Source organism: Meles meles, chromosome 21 (genome assembly GCF_922984935.1).
Source record: "Meles meles chromosome 21, mMelMel3.1 paternal haplotype, whole genome shotgun sequence".
In the NCBI taxonomy this organism is placed as follows: domain Eukaryota; kingdom Metazoa; phylum Chordata; class Mammalia; order Carnivora; family Mustelidae; genus Meles; species Meles meles.
In genome coordinates, this window is record NC_060086.1 from 41,996,497 (window position 1) to 42,015,320 (window position 18,824).

Below are 18,824 nucleotides of genomic sequence, written 5' to 3' on the forward strand. Positions count from 1 at the left end.
TGAGGAGCGGGAATCTATTTAAATATCAAATGAAGACAAAGGAACGTTTCAAACACTGGTTACATAATATAAATGTAACAACCACGCTGGAGGGACAGAGGGATAACAAAGCCAGGAGCTGGGCCAGGAGGGGGCTGAGGAACTCCCTTTGCCTAAGAGGGGTCCATCCATACAGGCTAAATTCGGGAAAATGATGTTCAAAAACGTAAGGCCTCTGGTCTCAACTTTTTAGAAGTAATCTGTCTTTTCCTTTGCCTGATGGCAGTTTTCACAAAACGAAGACCACACGAGGTGAAGGAGGCTGAACAAAGCCTTTCCTGTTGGGGGGCCTCCAGGGGTGACTCCCAAGGTGAATGGAGGGGAGGGGCTCAGGTGCCCAGGAATCTCAGCCCCCAAAACACCCAGAAGGAACATGGTAGGGGGATCATACACTTCTGTCGGGATCTGCCTGCCATACTGCAGGCCCACACCCTCCCCAGGAGAAGCCCGGGCAGCCATAAAACACAGGCCCCCATGAGGGGTGGGGGAAGCTGTCAGGTGGGCTTCCTGGAGGAGGTGAGCCTCCTGATGATCCGGCACCAGCAGGCTGAAGCCTCCTGGAAACAGGCCTGGGAGGGATGATCAGGGAGAGGCCAGATAGCCTGCCCAGGGGCTCAGGCCTGGGGGTCCCACTGTCCCCCTTTCAGGCCAGGAGCAGCAGGAAGGAGAAAACTCAGAGACCCGACGTAGTCTCTGGGCCAGCGATGGCTCTCCAGAGGGAGGGGCTGGGGTCCTGGGAAAGGGCCCTGGGAGGGCTGCTGGGGTTGCAAGTGGGGTCTCAAAGGACCACAGAAGGTTTAAAACCTGTCCGTAATGGGACCTCGCATATAGCTTCTTTGATCCTTTTTGAGGTTTTGTTTGTTTGTTTGTTTTTCTGTTTATAAAAGTAATTTATGCTTGATTTGGAAAATATTACACAATGTCTGAGAGTGAAAATCCGTTGCAACCGGGTCCCCAGCGGAAGTCACAGCCAAGTTCACTGACCCAGTAAGGGCAGACCTGAGTTTGTCAGAGTCACAGGAGCGTGCTGGGCATGACGGCGTCTGCGGTGGGCTCCTCCCCCACCACCTCGGTCCTGGGGGCGGACTGCCCTGCCAACCTTCCATCTTCTTTTCCGTCTGGAAGAGAAGGGAGTGGGTCAGGCTGGTGTCCAAGAAAAAGGGCAGCGGGGTGGGCGGGGGCAACCCAGGGCCTGAAGCTCTCAGCCCAGCCGGGGGACGTTGTGGGATGCTACGGGCTGACTTTCAGAGACCTGCTCCCCATGGCCACCAGGCCAGGGACAAAGAGGCTGTTAAAGTCATTTCCAGGGAACTTTGGGCCAGATCCGGGCTGAGAACAAGAAAGCTACCACCTGGCCTGGAATGGTGTGAGAGGTGGGAAGGTCTGGGGACCAGGCCTGGAGGGAGACGCAGGGCGACAGGCTGACGGGGCTGTTCACTGCCCAAGAGCACCTGTCTAGGGGAGTCTGTGGGGCTGAAACGGAGTCCTTGCTCTGCCCTCCAGCCCTCTGGCTGAGGACGGGTGGCTTCCTTTTAATTCCTGCCAAGGGGGTATTGGTGGATGGGTGGGGCCCACGTGGTCCAAGAGCCCAGGAGATCTGAGAAGCGTGCAGAGGTCTGAGACGGAGTGGAAGGGACCAGGGGATGGCCCACCCCCAAGCTCCGGGAGAAGAACAGGCTCTGGCCTGATGCTCCCTGCTTCACCCTCTGCTGTGACCAGCTGGCGGCCTCAGAGTGGTGACTTAGCTCTGTGAGCCCCGCCTCCCCACAGATCCTGGGGCACACTCCCTCCACCCCTGGGACTGGTGGGAGGCAGCGGGTGGGCGCGAGGGTGCACTGGGCGCGGGATGGGCCAGCAGAACACTGAAGGGTGAGCTGGACGGCTGCGGCAGGGCCTCCAGCTCTGAGGGGATGGGGTCCCCCGACTCCTTGAGCGTAGCTCCCATCTAGCAGTTGAGGGAAGCTGAGGGCTCCCTTGGGTCCCCCGAAACTCCAGGGGAAGCCGTGGTGCTCCCTCCCCTAAGACTTCAGACCACTCACTCCTACCCTTCCATCAGCGTGTGGGGCCCCCTGCACTGCCCCGGCTGAGCGCCCTGGCTGGCTCCAAGGGGGCCACCTGTTCACAGGCAGCAAATGGTGGTTTTATGTCACCGTCTCCTCAGGGCCCAGCAGACCCCACTTCCAGCTGGGAAGAAACCAGCTCATCTCTTCCCCAGCCACTGGGCATTCCCTCCCATAAGCGCCCCTCAGGACCCCACGCTCAAAGAACGCATTCTGCAGCAAGCCGGGTGGGGCGTGGGGGGCCCGCTGGGGCCTCAGAGACACACAAACACATAGACACACAAGAGCAGAATGGACAGAAACAGGCCCAGGACCCACACACAAGCTCACCCTCCAGGGCCAATCCACACACAGACACACATGCGTGGAGGCCTACAGACACGGAGGCCCTACACTGAGGTGTAGCATGGACAGCAGGTGCACACCGTCCAGAGCCAGCCCGGCCTCCGGACCCCAGGCTCCCAGGTGTCGGGGGACTTCCAGTCCCGGGCGGTCTTCCTCACACCGAGCGCGCTATGACGGCCCGGGGCCTCACCTGTGTCCTGCTTGCTGCGCTTCTGCTCAGGCTCCGGGGGGGGCGCCTCGATGGCCCTCTGAGCCTCAGGATGGATCTTGAGGAGGGCTCTGGCGAGGGTGGCAGGGGCGGGCACCCCCAGAGACATGACGCAGTGCACTCCTTTGCGCTTGGCCCCTGCCACCTTGGCACTGTCCTTAGAGGCCGTCAGCAGGACCAGTTTGGAGAACTTTCTGGGCTTCCTGGGTGCAGCAGGGACGACGTCTGTGCTTGGTTGAGAGGACTCTGGGGACGGCTCCTGGCCAGACTTCACACTCTCACCCTCTTGCTCGCTGGGCTCCGGCAGGGGCATTCTGGGATGATGGGTCGTCCCTGCGGCTACGCTCAGGACTCAGCAGATGGAGTTCTCTTCCTCCTCCTCCTCCTCCTCCTCCCTGCTCGGGAACCTGGCAGTCCACGGGCTCTGTCCTAAGGAAGGAGGCAAAATCCATGAAGCGCAGAGCCAGGAGTCGGGTCGAGGGGGTTCCAGAGCCTGACCCCGCACAGGACCTGGTGTGCCTCGTCCAGGATGACGGTAACTGGCCTTCCTGAGCACCAAACCTCAGAGACCAGCACGCGGGTCATGAGCTCAGGTCCCGGACCCTCTCACGACACCTGGTGTCCCTCCTCCTGACACTGTGTCACAGGAAGACCGAGCCGGGCACCCACGGTCGCTCTACAGACCACAAAGGGGACGTCTGGCTCCAAGAGGCGGGACTCTTTGGACTCACAACCTGATCTGTCCCCCAGACCGGGCCAAAGGCCCTGGACCAACAGCATTCGGGAGATGCCGGGACTCCCGGAGGGCAGTGACCTTGTGCCTGAGGAGGGGCTGGCGCTGCCTCAGCTGGGAGGGGACAGGGCAGTAGAGATGTGCAGAGAATCCACAGTCACTCCAGGACCCCTGGCTTCTGGACTGGAGAAGCAGAAAGGACGTATTACAGGGGCCCTGGCAGGGCAGCTTGGAGTGGACTTTTGTCTGGTGGGGGCACCTGAGTGGTGGGCAGATGGCAGGGTCTTTCTCAGCGTACAGTGTTAGCCCAGAAACAAGACCTCTTCCTTAGCAGGCATCTCCCCTGCCCTTTTCGGCACCCAGGCAACGGCAAGGCTCACAGATACCTACCTGACCCCGACCCAGTTTATCAACCCGGTTTACGGTCCTCGCTGTTTCCTGGGGCCCTTCCCAACACACATGGCCTGAGGGGGCTATGCCCCGATTTCCGAAGTTTTCCAAGTCCCCATCTGTGAGAAGAGTCAGGCTGCGATGCCAAAGAGGGATTAGGGTGTCTTGTCCCCTGCAAGCCCTCATCCCCAGTCCCTTGGCCACTAGACGTAAAAGCAGAGACCTCTTGGGCTGTGACAGACAGGGAGACCCGCCCCCGCAGTGGGTGAGCCCGCAAGGAAATCCGCCCAGTAACGGGTCACCTGACCAAGGCTCCCCTGGGATCAGTGTCTCTGTATCCCTCTTGTCCCCAGCCCCCCAGTTCAGCCCTGGGACAAGCCAATCTCTGCTTCCCCAGCACAGTCCTTCCCTGCCCTGCCCATCCTGTCCCCCAGTGTGACATAGCAGTCTTGGAGGAACGTGGGGACCAGCCGCAGAAAAGACACCGCCAAGGCCTTCCCTGCTAGAGCCGCTCTGGGCAGAAAAGTTGATGGCGGAAGCCCCAGCCCAGGCCGTCCGACCCAACCCACACACAGATCGACTTCAGGGCACATCTTCCGGAGCCAGCCCAATCTTCCGGCTTGCAGGCTCCCCCTGGACCTGGGGATGCAAGCCCGTAGCGCTGGACCCCTTCCTCACACCATATACAAACATGAACTTTAAAATACTCTTAAGGATAAAAAGGAGAGAGAGGAGTAAATTGTCATGACCTTAAGTCAGGCGAAGCTTTCTTCAACATGACATGGAAAGTACATGCGCCCAAAGAAGAAAGAGATAAACCGGACCCCACCGAAATTTAACACTTTCCTGGGAGGACACCATCCAGAGGCTCAAGACAGCCCACAGAGTGGGAAAGAATTTTTGCAACTCCTGTTTCTGATGAGGGAATTTTATGTGGATTTATGAAGAACTCTTACAACTCAATAACAAAAAGACCAATAAACCAATTTAAAAATGGGCAGAAGCGCTGAATAATCCTTTCTCCGAAGAAGAAATACAAACGGCCAGTAAGCATACGCGATGCTCAACGTCGTTAGTCATTAGAGGGACACCGGGTAAAACCACTGGGACATACCGTGCCACACCACCAGGATGGACATAATAAAACGAACACACACACACACACACCAGACAAAACAAGTGTTGGTTTGGATGAGGGGAACCTAGAAGCCTCTTACTCTAACGGTGGGGATGTCAGCGGCTCCTCAAAACACTGAGCACAGAGTTAGCATGTGACCCCACAATTCCACTCCAAGTACATGCGTAAGGGAACCAGAATCAAGTGTCCACATAAACACCTGTCCAGGAGGGGCGCCTGGGTGGTGCAGTTATTTAAGCGTCTGGCTCCTGATTTTGGCTGGGGTTATGATCTCGGGATCGTGAGATCAAGCCCCACATCAGGCTCTGTGCTCAGAGCAGAGTCTGCTTGGAATTCCCTCTCAGTCTCCTTCTGCCCCTCCCCCCTGCACTCCCCCTCTCTCTCTGAAATAAATAAAATCTTAAAAAAAAAGTTTGTTGGGGCGTCTGGGTGGTTCAGTGAGTTAAGCCGCTGCCTTCAGCTCAGGTCATGATCTCAGGGTCCTGGGATCGAGCCCCGCATTGGGCTCTCTGCTCAGCAGGGAGCCTGTTTCCTTCTTTCTCTCTCTCTGCCTGCCTCTCTGCCTACTTGTGATCTCTCTCTGTCAAATAAATAAATAAAATCTTAAAAAAAGAAAACAGTTTGTTAGGGGTACCTGGGTGGCTCAGTTGGTTAAGTGTCTACCTTTGGCTCAGGTCATGAACCCAGGGTTCTGGGATCAAGTCCCACATCGGGCTCCAGGCTCAGCAGAGAGCCCCTCTTCCTCTCCTACTCCCCCTGCTTGTGCTCTCTCGCTAATAAATAAATAAATAATCTTTAAAAAAGTTGTATATGAATGTTCACAGCAGTATTAGTCACTGTCACTAAAAAGTGGAAACAATTCAATTACCCATCAACACCTGAGTGGATAAAAGATGGCCTATCCATACAATCGAATATTGTTCGGCAATTAAAAAAAATTATGCTACGTGGCGCCTGGGTGGCTCCGTGGGTTAAAGCCTCTGCCTTCGGCTCAGGTCATGGTCTCAGGATCCTGGGATCGAGCCCCGCATCGGGCTCTCTGCTCAGCGGGGAGCCTGCTTCCCTTCCTCTCTCTCTGCCTGCTTCTCTGCCTACTTGTGATCTCTGTCTGTCAAATGAATAAATAAAATCTTTAAAAAAAAATTATGCTACATGGGTGAACTCAGATTATGCTGAGTCAAAGAGGCCAGTCATTAAAGACCATGTAGCGTAGGATTCCATGTACATAAAATGACCCACAGACCAGACAATCCGTAGAGTGGAACTATCCGTCCTTGGAGACAGTAGCTGTGTGGTGGGCTGGGGGCAGGGGGGAGCAGGAGAACGAGGAGAGGCGGCCAGCAGGGATAGCGTCTTCTAAAACTGACTGTGATGATGATTGCGCAGCTTTATGAATACATCAAAAGCGGCTGAATTGTACCTGGTGAGAGAGGGAGCTCCACAGGATGTGAATTAGCTCCATCAAACTGTTAGGTATTAGGAAAAAGGGAAATGAAGTCTACAACCAGTGGTCCCCCAGCTTCACCATACCTAAGGATCACTGGGGTTCTTGGGACAAATGCACACTCTGGAACCACTCCCCCCGCCACCCCGACTCGAGGTGTCTGGAGATGGGCTTGAGAACCCACATTTTTTTTTTTTTAACCAATACCCCATTTGGCTCTGATACTTCAAGAGCCATAGGTCCTTCTCGTGGGAAGTCTGTAATTGCTAGTTCATGGGTTGAACTTTCGTCCATCTCTCCATGAACAGTAGACATGTCCTTCTGGCTGGATCAGCCTCTTTTCTGGAGTCATCCTTCTAGCAATTTTCTAGGTGTGGAGGGAAGACCTGAAAGGTATCTATTTTAAGCCTAATATATATTTTTTGAAAGCTAAATTTCACTCAGTGAAAGCTCCCTGAAGGAACAGAATTATTTTGTTTTTAATAAGAAAATAAAGTAAAAATAAAACACGGGGGTCACAACCCTGAGATCATGACCTGAGCTGAGATTCAGAGTTGGACGCTTAACCAACTGAGCCACCCAGGCACCCCAAATTAACAGAATTTTTTAAAAGCGATGTAGAGGGGCGCCTGGGTGGCTCAGTGGGTTAAAGCCTCTGCCTTCAGCTCAGGTCATGATCTCAGGGTCCTGGGATCGAGTCCCACGTCGGGCTCTCTGCTCGGCAGGGAGCCTGCTTCGTCCTCTCTCTCTCTCTGCCTGCCTCTCTGCCTACTTCTGATTTCTCTCTGTCAAATAAATAAATAAAATATTTTTTAAAAAAAAAGCGATGTAGAAATGAATTAAAAAGAGCAAAGGTATTAATAGTGCACTCCCCTCACTTGACACCCTCCCTCTAACTGTGAAATCCCATGGTTTGAAATCACCATTGACCTCCAGTCACTCACTCATTCTAACCCGATGTCCTGACATGGGTCTGCACAAAGCCGAACCAGAAGTGTCAAGATGGCTCAGTGTGAATCTCAAATCATACAACGTTAGGAACTGGCAGGAGGCCCTGAGACACTGGGAAGCAGAATCATGGCTTAATGGTCCTAATCCCTGGAACCTACAGGGCAAAGTCTTCAGATGGCATGAGAGTTACTGAAGCAGGAGAGCAGCTTGGATGACCCTGGTGGGTCATGGTTGGTCCAATCACAAGGGTCCTAAAAAATACAAGAGGAAGGCAGAAGAGAGAAGGAGAAAGCAGGATGGAAGCAGGGTCAGAAAGCCTGGATGGTGCGGGCTTTGAAGGAGGAGGGAGGGGGGAGTGGCAGGCTTCCTCCTGAGGTGTCCAGGAGGAGGAAGACGAAGAAGCACATTGTCTCTCCTGGAGCTTCCGGGAAGGGACACAGCTCAACAGGTACCTCGTTTTGACCCCATGAGACCCACGTCAGACTTCAGACCTCTGGAACTATAAGACTGTTACAAAGCTGTGTCACTGGGGCACCTGAGTGGCTCAGTGGGTTAAGGCCTCTGCCTTCAGCTCAGGTCATGATCTCAGGGTCCTGGGATCGAGCCCCACATCGGGCTCTCTGCTCAGCGGGGACCCTGCTTCCTCCTCTCTCTGCCTGCTTGTCTGCCTACTTGTGATGTCCGTCTGTCAAATAAATAAATAAAATCTTAAAAAAAAAAACAAAGCTGTGTCACTTAAGGCCACTAAATTTGAGATTATTTGTTACAGCAGCAATAGGTAACTCATACAAAGTCCGATCCCTTGTTCCTGAGGCTCTGGAAGGCGTGAACCCTGCCTGGCCACTGACGAGGGCTCAAGAGAAGCACCTCCACACATACGGGAGGAAGATGCCACCAACATCCACCGGCATCTGCGTCCTCACCACAACAAATCTTACCCTCTCCCGGCTGGTTGCCCATGTATCGTGGGAACAGTGGCGAATTTGGCAAGGGTTCTGAATAGCAGGAGGCAAGGGGATGCTGTTAGCCAACTCCTGGGGATGCCGGCAGCTGTGCCCCAGATCATCGCTGTCCCACGCGGCTCCCAGAGGACTGTCTGTGACTGGGCCGCTGGTGAGCTGATGCGACCACTCAGGTGCTCCAGTACACATCCTTACAGGGAGAGTCTCAAGGCAGCAGTGATCCCAAAAAGGTCAAGGGCTGCTAGTCTGTGGCACACAGGGGAGACCCTGCCCACAGTGGGAATTTCAGGTAATGCCCCCTCCTTCCCCTCAGCGCCCTGGCCCTCGGGTAGCTGTACTCCTCACACATTGTAATGTGTCATCAGACCTGTCCGTGTGGCACCCAAAGGGCCCCTCCTCCACGGTTAGTACCAACACCTCGTCAGCAAGCCTCCGGGGGGTCCCCCCCGCCTCAATATCTCACAACTCCAACTGCCAGAGTGGGACGAGGCTGACGGTGGCTGCTGGGAGTGGGGGCAGGGCTGGGTGTGGTCAAGGAAAGGCGGACCAGGGCTGGCACCCTTGACTGGGGGCGTCAGGGCTCAGTCCGGAGTGGGGTGGGATGGGGGAAGGAAGAGCCAGGAGGAAGGAGGCGGCCTGAGCTCCCGGACGCAGAGCTGGGTGACCCCCTCCCAGCATCAGCAGCCCTGGGGACCCCCGGGAGGGCCGGGCACGCCATGGAACCTGGGACCCTCCCTGGCCAGCTGGGGCCCGTCCTCACCGGACACGGCTGGACGGCGGCGGCAGCAGAGCCCTCCCTCTCCGGCGACCGAACCGCAGCAGGTCCCGCAGCCTCCTGCTTGGGGACACGCCTCGGTTCCAGCCGTCACCTCAAGCTGGGGTCACCGAGCGAGCATGCGCAGCAGGGCTGGGCGGGGGCATTCCTTGGGCGAATTTCGCTGCTCCGGGTCTTCGCCGCGCGGAGCCGAATTGGCGCCCTGACCAATCCGCGTGCGAGGGCGGGGTCACGGCTCGCGAAGGGGGCGGGAGCAACCCGGGATTGGACGGCAGCGCCCGGGGGCGGAGCGCCAGCGAGCGGCAGGCCTGGAATCCAGCGCTGGGCGGGGCTCTCCCAGCATCAGAGGGAGGCTTTGACTGAGACCCCGGGATTCTCCCGGGGTTTGACGCCTGCTAGCGGCGAAGGAAATCAGAGCTTTAGTTTAAAGGCCTCGATCGCGCCTGTCTTGCCTGAGCGAGCGCAGACTGTCATGCTCAGTGAAACCGCTGGCTGCGCTCAGCCCAACATCCTTGACGCAGCATCCTCACCACCGGTCCCTCCCTCGCCCACCAGCCCCTCCCTTGCCCTTCGGTCCAGCCCCTCCTCCCTCGCCCACAGGTCCAGCCCCACCCACAGCCCACCGGCGCCGGACGCCTGTCCTTCTCCGACCACCTAGTGCGGTGGGGACCCAGGCTACAGCGCGGAGCTGCTTTCCTGGACTCTTGGCGGGAGGCGGCCTGGGCGGCCTCAGCATCAGCTCAACTGCCGCCAGGTGGCCCCTCACCGACTCCAGGTGCGGGGACGCCCCCGCCTCCACCCCGCAAGGCGCCCAGGGCCCTCTGCTCACCGCGACCCTTCCCAGCCCCCCGGGGACCCCTCGATCCGCCCGCTCCCCTTCACCGGGCCGGAGCCCGCCGTCTTCCGGCTGCGCGACCTCAGCCTCTGCGGAGCGAAGACCATGCCCCTCTCCAGAACCCCCCGCTGCCCTGACACCCCCGCCCCTGCGCCTCCCTGCTGTTGCCCTACAGCTGCTGCTGGAAGGACCCCAGCCCCCGGCTCCCGGCAGGTGCAGGTGCGGGTCCCGTGGGGCCGGCCGGTCCTCCGACTCCCGGCCCCTCTCTGTTCTCCACCAGCCCCAGATCCACAGGGACGTCTCAGGGACCCAAATTCACAGAGCCCCCTGCTCGGGTGCGCTAGAGCTTGTGTCGGGGGCAGCGGGCGAGCAGCAGTGGGAACAGTGAGGGCAGGGCTGTTGCGTGGGCTGTCCCAGGTGGTGCGTGCGACGGGGAGATGCGACCCGGGGGAGGGGGCGCTGCAGGTGTTTACGCAGGAACCCTCGGGGCTCGAGCGCCTACGCCCAGCGCTGCGGAAGGCAGATGGGAGCCGGGGCGCCCTCGTTCCGCTGGGGAGGCTCCGGGACTGCGGCCTGCGGGTCGCGCGCGCCCCCTGCCGACCCCCGGCCGACGTGGCATGGGGTGTCTTAGGTCGCGTGCACAGGGGCACGGGGCTATTCTGTTCGTCACCGGAATAATTGAATAATTATGGAATAATTGAAGGACCTCTTGTTTTTTTTTCTTTTTTAAAGATTTTATTTATTTAAAGATTTTATTCATTTATTTGACAGGCAGAGATCACAAGTAGGCAGAGAGGCAGACAGAGAGAGAGGAGGAAGCAGGCTCCCCAGCGAGCAGAGAGCCCCATGCGGGGCTCGATCCCAAGAATCTGGGATCATGACCTGAGCTGGAGGCAGAGGCTTTAACCCACTGAGCCACCCAGGTGCCCCAAAGGACCTCCTGTTTAGACGTCCGACTTCATTTCATCGCAGTGTCGCTCCTTGAGCTACTCCGAAGTGACAGGGATTTAGCCACCAGGCTTTTTTGAATTATTTATAAATAACAGTGAAGCAAATGTGAAGTGAGTCGAATGATGAATGATAAACAGATGTCTGTGCCCGCCGTGCAGTGTCATTCAGCCAAAGGACAAATCTTGCCTGATTCCACTGACATGAAATGTCCACAATGGGTAACTCCATCTAGACACGAAGTGTATTAGTGGTTGCCTGGGGCTGGGGCGGGTTGAAGGGACTCACGGACTGTTAATGGGTGTGGACTTCCATTCTGGTGTGATGAAAATGTTTTGGAATTAAATAATGGTGACGGCCGCACAGCCTTGAGCATACACGGAAGATCACTGAATTGGAGGCACCTGGCTGGCTAAGTGGAGGGACCTGTGACTGCATTTCAGGGTCCTGAGAGCTGCACAGTTGGGGGTAGAGATTACTTAAATAAGTAAACTTTAAAAACCAAACAAAACAAAAGCTTGGAAGGGTACCTGGGTGGCCCAGTAAGTTGGGGACTGCCTTGGGCCCATGATCCCAGAGTCCCAGGATCAGTGTGCACTGGGGGGCTCCCCACTCAGTGGGGAGTCGGCTTCTCCTTCTGACCTTCCCCCATCTCGTGCTCTCTCTCTCAAATAAATAAATAAAATTCCTTTTCAAAAGACTTTATTTATTTGACAGAGAGAGACACCGCGAGGTAGGGAATACAGCAGGGGAAGTGGGAGAGGGAGAAGCAGGCTCCCCAGTGATCCCCGGACCCTGAGACCATGACTCAAGCCAAAGGCAGACGCCTACCAGCTCAGCTACCCAGGCGCCCCTAAATAAATAAAATATTTTTTAAAAGGGGCGCCTGGGTGGCTCAGTCAGTTAAGTTTCTTTGGCTCAAGTCATGATCCCAGCGTCCTGGGATCAAGCCCCCTGTCCGGCTCCCGACTCACTGGGGAGCCTGCTTCTCCCTCTCCGTCTGCCTGCCACTCCTCCTGCTTGTGCTCTCTCTCTGTGTCAAATAAATAAAATCTTTAAAAGAAAAAAACCCTGGGGTGCCTGGGTGGCTCAGTGGGTTAAGCCTCTGCCTTTGGCTCAGGTCAAGGTCTCAGGGTCCTGGGATCAAGCCCCGCATTGGGCTCTCTGCTCAGCGGGGAGCCTGCTTTCCCCCTCTCTCTCTGTCTGCCTCTCTGCCTACTTGTGATCTGTCAAATAAAAAAATAAAATCTTAAAAAAAAAAAGAAAAAAACCCCACTGAATTGTACACACTAAAATGGTGAATTTAAAGCATGTGATTTAAATCTCTATTTTTATTTAAATTCAATTTATTAACATATATTATTAGTTTCAGAGGTAGAGTTTAGTAACTCATCAGCTGCATATAACACCCAGTGTTTGTTCCATCACCCAGTTACCCCATCCCCCAACGCCCCTCCCCTCCAGCAACCCTCAGGTTGTTTCCTAGACTTTCCTAGTTGTTCACAGTTTGTCTCCCTCTCTGATTTCATCTTCTTTTTCCATCTCTCCCCCTATAATCCTGTTTTGTTTCTTAAATTCCACATGAGTGAAATCACTGGTATTTGTCTTTGACTGACTAATCTCACTTAGCATAATACCCTCTAGATCCATCCACAGCATTGGAAATGGCAAGATTTTTTTGATGACTGAGTAATATTCCATTGTATACATACACCACACCTTCTTTATCCATTCATCTATCAATGGACATCTGGGCTCTTTCCATGATTTGGCTACTGTGGACATTGCTGCTATAAACATTGGGGTGCAGGTGCCCCTTTGGGTCCCTACATTTGCATCTTTGGGGTAAATACCTAAAAGTGCAATTGCTTGGTCATAGGGTAGCTCTATTTTCAACTTCTCAAAGTTAAATCTCAGTTTAAACAGAAGAAATGAACAATCGAAATGGCAGCTTCATTAAAACTGCTCCCTCAAAAATGGGTTTTTACTGGGTAGGTGGATGGGAGAACAGATGAAGGAAATAAAAGATCAGAGGCACAAATTTGTGTTTGTAAGTGCTGAGCGTGAGAGCTACAGCAGGAGAAACAGTCAATAATGTCGTAAGAATGTTACTTTTTGCTTGTTGGGGCACCTGGGTGGCTCAGTCAGTTGGGCGTCTGCCTTCAGCTCAGTTTGTGATCCCGGGGTTGTGGAATCGAGTCCCCTCCCTGCTGCTACTCCCTCTCTCTCTGCTTGTGCTCATGTTCTCTGTTGAATGGGTAAATAAAATCTTTTAAAAAATAAATAATAGGGAGGCGTGGGTAGCCCCGTGGGTTAAGCCTCTGCCTTCGCCTCAGGTCATGATCTCAGGGTCCTGGGACTGAGCCCTGCATCGAGCTCTCTGCTTGGCGGGGAGCCTGCTTCCTTCTCTCTCTCTCTTTGCCTTCCTCTGCCTACTTGTGATCTCTGTCTGTCAAATAAATTAATAAAATATTTTAAATAAATAAATAAAAGTTGCTTGGTGACACTGAGCATAGGTATCCTGGTGAACTCTAACGGACAGAATTGTTGAACCAATATAGTGGACATGTAAACCAATATAACATTGTGTGTTAATTATGTTTCAATTAAAAAAAAAGAACACAGGATGTAGAGTAAGTAAGATGGACTTGGGATGCCAACCACAACACTTAGTTGTATGACCTTGGGCAACAACTAATCTTTATGAGCCTTAATTTCTTTATTTTTTTTTAAAGATTTTATTTATTTATTTGACAGACAGAGATCACAAGTAGGCAGAGAGGCAGGCGGGGGGGGGGGGCAGGCTCCCCGCCGAGCAGAGAGCCCGATGCGGGGCTCGATCCCAGGACCCTGAGATCATGACCTGAGCTGAAGGCAGAGGCTTTAACCAACTGAGCCACCCAGGCGCCCCGAGCCTTAATTTCTTTAAAAGAAATCGGAATTTTTACTTTAAGAAAGGATGTCGTGAGGATTCAATAAGGTATGTATAAATCGTTTAGCACATGTCTGGCACAAAACAGGGCTCAATAAGCGTTAAGATCTAATATGCCGTATGTAAATACATCTCTTTTTTAATCTTGTGAGTATCCTGTGAGCTTGTTATTATTAGCCCATTTTATGTGTGAGCAGATGGAGTCTAAGAGAATTTGAATTAAGCTGATCGTGGTGAGAGAGCTAATGATAGGCAGAGTCAGAAAATAAACCTGGGGGAAAACCTAGGTTTATCTAGCTAAAAAAATATTTTGCACATCCACAATTTCATTTATATATTATTTTTTTAAGATTTTTTTTAAGGGGATGCCTGGGTGGCTCAGTGGGTTAAAGCCTCTGCCTTCGGCTCAGGTCATGGTCTCAGGGTCCTGGGATGGAGCCTCTCTGCTCAGCGGAGCCTGCTTCCCCTCCCCTGTCTCTGCCTGCCTCTCTGCCTACTTGTGATCTCTCTCTCTGTCAAATAAATAAATAAAGTCTTCAAAAAAAAATTTTTTTTTAGGGGCACCTGGGTGGCTCTGTCCTTAAACATCTGCCTTTGGCTCAGGTCATGATCCCAGGGTTCTAGGATCAAGCCACAGATCAGGCAGGAAGCCTGCTTCTCCTTTTCCTACTCCCCCTGCTTGTGTTCCTTCTCTCGCTGTGTCTCTCTCAGTCAAATAAATAAAATCTTAAAAAAAAAAAAAAAAGATTTTATTTTTCAGTTGTCTGTATACCCAACATGGGGCTTGAACCTACAACCTGGAGATGAAGAGTTGCCTGCTCTACAGACTGAGCCACTCAGGTGCCCATCAATTATTTTACATAATTACATTTTTAAAAAGATTTTATTTATTCGACACAGAGAGAGATCACAAGTAGGCAGAGAGGCAGGTGGAGAGAGAGGGGGAAGCAGGCCCCCTGATGAGCAGAGAGCCCGACGGGGGGCTCCATCCCAGGACCCTGAGATCATGACCTGAGCCGAAGGCAGAGACTCAACCCACTGAGCCACCCAGGCGCCTGCATAATTACATTTTAAATACTGGACAGTGAAATTAAATATCTTTTGTTCTCTGATTTTAGATGTGTGTTTTCTGCATATTTTCATTATCCATTTCACACTGAAGTCACTAATTGTTTAAATAATACTTATACAAAGGTCACTGATTTATTTTGTGTTGATCCTGACCTTATTGGACTCAGTAGCCACTGGCTGCACTGTGTGCAGTTTTCAGTCAGATGTTACATGTGTTGAAAAGTCATCCTCAGGGCGCCTGGGTGGCTCAGCGGGTCATGATCTCAGGGTCCTGGGATCGAGCCCCACATCGGGCTCTCTGCTCAGCGGGGAGCCTGCTTCCTCTTCTCTCTCTGCCTGCCTCTCTGCCTACTTGTGATCTCTGTCTGTCAAATGAATAAATAAAATCTTTAAAAAGGAAAGAAAAGTCATCCTCTTTCCATAGACAAAGAAGGGATGTGAACTCCAGCCAGTGGGCTGCCGGAATCAAATTACCAATGTGCCTTAAGTTCAGGCTCACGTATCCACATGAGACGGTTCTCATTCCTAATGTATTTAGTTTCATTCTGGGGATAAATATATCTCGAATCTTTTTTGTTGTTGTTTTTTTTAATAGCTTGAAATTTAAGCCAAGCCATTGTTGATGTGCAAGCTAGCAGATGAGACCACACACCATTCAATTTCCTGGTTGATATTTTTCAAATCACGGAGGATGGATGAAAATTTGGGGTCATGTGATTTAATGCATATATGATTTAAATTGCTAATGTTTGTAAACATATTCTCATCGCTGTGATTGATTAGTGGAGGCTAAGGAGACTGGACACGTAAATGCCTGTGAACATAGATTAGATCCTGGACCAGAGAAGGACATTAGTGGAAAACCTGGCAAAATTTCAGTGAAGTTTAGTTAAAGAGTGGTGCCTGGGTGGCTCAGCGGGTTAAAGCCTCTGCCTTCAGCTCAGGTCATGATCCCAGGGTCCTGGGATCAAGCCCTGCATAGGGCTCTCTGCTCTGCGGGGAGCCTGCTTTCTCCTCTCTCTCTCTGCCTGCCTCTCTGCCTACTTGTGATCTCTCTCTGTCAAATAAATGAATAAAATCTTAAAAAAAAAAAAAAGTGACTCAGTCGTTAAGCATCTGCCTTGGGCTTGGGCCATGATCTTGGGGTCCTGGGATCAAGCGCCCTGTTGGGCTCCCCACTCCGCAGGGAGTCTGCTTCTCTACCTCCCTCTGCCCCTCCCCCACTCACATGCACACTCGCCCCCCCCCAATAAATAAACCTTTAAAAAAGTTTGGTTAAAGGGACTGTATCACTGTTCATTCCTGTGGTTAATTACACTGCTCCGTTAGACTGTAGTGTTAGGAAAAATGGGGTGAAGGATGGAAGTCCCGTGCACCCCCTACCCAGCCAGCTGCGGCCCGCCCCCGAGCTCCTCCCAGGCCTGCTCTGACCTACTGCGGGAGCCGGTGGTCTCTGCAGCAGTGGGGCCCGCGGTAGGAAACGTGCAGAGGGCTGCAGTGCAGACCCTGTGGCGGGGGGGGCACAGTGACGCGGTGACCACATGATGGAGATGGGGAGGGGGCTGTGGGGCTCAGAGTCCCAGGCTGATGGGAGCAGGAAGCAGAGAAAGACAGGGGCCCCTGAGAGAGCCTGTCCCTCCAGCTCAGCAGGAAGAACGGGCTCCAAGGCAGATGCCGGGGCTGCTGCACCCTCCTCGGTGACCAGCTGGCGGCCTCAGAGCCTTGTCTGCTTCAAACCCGACTTTCCGCAGGTCCTGGGGACCGCAGCTCCGCCCCAAGGCTGGTGGCCCGCAACAGGTGGCCCGCCTGATGGAAAGACCCACAAGGTGAGCGGGACTGCTGCCGAGGGGACTCCAGGCTCTGGCCGCAGGGTCCCTCGGGCTCCCCCAGCACAGCTCTGTCTAGGCCTGGACCACCCCAGCAGGGCTTGGGAGCCAAGGAGTCCCTTGGGTCACCCAAGAGCGCCTGGCCTGTTGCTGTGAATGCCCCATCCCAGGGGTCCCGGGGTCTCAGCCCAGGGGGACATGATGCCCCTCCCCACAGGCCCCCAGGGCCTTGGGTCATCCCAGGTGCGCTTGGTCAACATGGGAAATGACCAGGGCTCTGGTCATCCCCCGAGCTAGGCGCTGGGCATGGCCAGGCCTGTCTTAGCATGGGGGACCTCTTGGGTCGCACCATGGTGACAGCCACCTTGGGAACTCCTCTTGCCGCCATCATCCCAACATGTCAGAGCTCAGCCCTGTGGGAGGACACCCCCCACTGTCTTCCTTCCTACATACTCCAATCTCCTCGACCCTGGATGTTCCCCAAAGGCCAAGTCCAGGCGTCAGCCTTTCAGCCTGAAGGGCACACCCGGACAAGAGATCAGGGTGCTGGCCGTCCTGAGCCTGTGCTGTGGCCCCAGGCCCATTCCGGGGTGTGGGGGGATGTGCTGTGGAGGCCCCATGACCCGCTGGGCCTCGGACTGTAGGCCTGGGGGTACTCAGATGCCCCTCAGGACTCTCTGCTGGGGGACCCACTGCCTCACGGCCCTCAGGCCCAAGTACACCAGGAGCGCTCTACCCACCCCACATCTTGTTCTGGGGCCCTGGGAGTGGGGTAGGGGACGGTGGTGGCCGAAGGCAGGAGCCTGAGAGGAAGGAGGTCTGCCTGTCCTGCCTAGGGATGGTGACCACTTCTCCTGGGGTCAGTCAGCTCCCTGTCCCTGGACCTATCTGGGGAAACTGGCCTCTGGGAAATTCCAGTGGCTGCCAGCCCGTTCCCCTCCCTTCTACAGCCCCTGACTGCCCCCCACATCTTGTAGCCTGAGGCTTGGCCCGTGGCCCCTCTCCTCTACTCCCTGGGTCATCTGGGGACGCCCACCAGTGGTGGTGTGTTCCTGCTCACTAGGCAGTTCCATCTAGCTGCTCGACACCCTGACATCCGCCCAACTCACCCCTCCCAGCAGGTATGGGGGAGGCAGCCTCAAGGGGACGGTCTTGATGAGGAAGCAGAAGGCCAGTGGAGCCCAAGTAGGGGCTGATACCCTGCAAGCCCGCCCCCCACCTCCCAGGTTGGATACTTGTGACATTCCTCAGGCCTAAAGCTAAGAGAAAGAGAAACCAGTGGTCATCTGGTAGACCGTACAGTCCAGCCAAGACCGGAGTCTCCCTCAACTTCCAAATGTCTTAGTGATTTACAAGAAAAAAGCTTTCTTATCAGTAACCTGACTTCCAGAAAGAAGCTCCCAACGGTTTCAACGTTCATATTGCCATGCTAGAGGGAAAAAAACACTTTTAACGCTTTTAACTTTGACAATGGCCAGGCCTCCAGTATCTTGTGGGTCCTCTTTAGCAGAAATGATTTTTTTTTTTTTTAAGATTTTATTTATCTATTTGTCAGAGAGCGAGAGAGCGTGCACAAACAGGCAGAGGCTGAGAGAGAAGCAGGCTCGCAAGCAAGGGGCCGGACTCGGGACTCGATCCCAGGACTCTGGGATCATGACCTGAGCTGAAGGCAGCGGCCTAACCAACCGAGCCACCCAGGCATCCCCAGAAAGTTCTTTTTGAGAACCTCCCTTTTCCTTACGTCCCCCAACTCCCCAGTACATAACAGTCACCCCTCGCAACCCCGCAGCTCTTTCTGACCACGAGTCCTGAGCCTTACTTTAACAAAACGAGCTTTTTGCACCAAAGTCATCTCAAGAACTCTTTCTTGGCTGTAGGTTCCGGAGCTCACCCCACCAGCCTCACCTGCCTCAGCGGGCGAGCAGGTGAGGTGGGGGGCGTGGGGGGCGGGGCGCAGAAAGGACCACCTCGGGCCCTGCCCCCACTGACACTCCCTGCCCAACTCAGCCCCCTGCCAGCCAATTCCAAGGCACACAGTCCAAGGCCAGGACGTCGTAGCTGACCACGGTCCTCACCCTTGTGTCCCCTCTCCCCTTCTCTCTTCCACCTAGGCCTCCCTTGGCTGAACACCCCCTCCAGACTCCACCTCCCTCCCTGGAGCCCCTAT

The 18,824-nt window shown here is 54.2% G+C and overlaps 1 protein-coding gene across 2 annotated transcripts; it reads right to left on the bottom strand.

Annotated features, from left to right (window-relative positions):
* On the bottom strand, positions 1–9,279 carry FLYWCH2 (FLYWCH family member 2). 2 transcript variants are annotated; one of them, XM_045993661.1, is made up of 3 exons: positions 9,031–9,279; positions 2,635–3,081; positions 1–1,157 (listed from the first exon to the last, which is right to left on the bottom strand). In XM_045993661.1, the coding sequence occupies exons 2-3, from the start codon at positions 2,963–2,965 to the stop codon at positions 1,054–1,056; spliced, it is 435 nt and encodes a 144-aa protein (XP_045849617.1). In that variant the 5' UTR covers positions 2,966–3,081; positions 9,031–9,279; the 3' UTR covers positions 1–1,053. The 2 variants fall into 2 exon arrangements, with proteins under 2 accessions (XP_045849617.1, XP_045849618.1); XM_045993662.1 differs by lacking the exon at positions 9,031–9,279 and adding an exon at positions 3,467–3,571.
* Between the last annotated feature and the right edge of the window lie 9,545 nt (positions 9,280–18,824).

Coding starts and splice junctions, on each gene's coding strand:
- FLYWCH2 (XM_045993661.1), bottom strand. CDS start 2,965: ATGCCCCTGCCGGAGCCCAGCGAGCAAGAGGGTGAGAGTGTGAAGTCT. Junction 1,158..2,634: donor GCGCAGCAAGCAGGACACAG/GTGAGGCCCCGG, acceptor CTTCTCTTCCAG/ACGGAAAAGAAGATGGAAGG.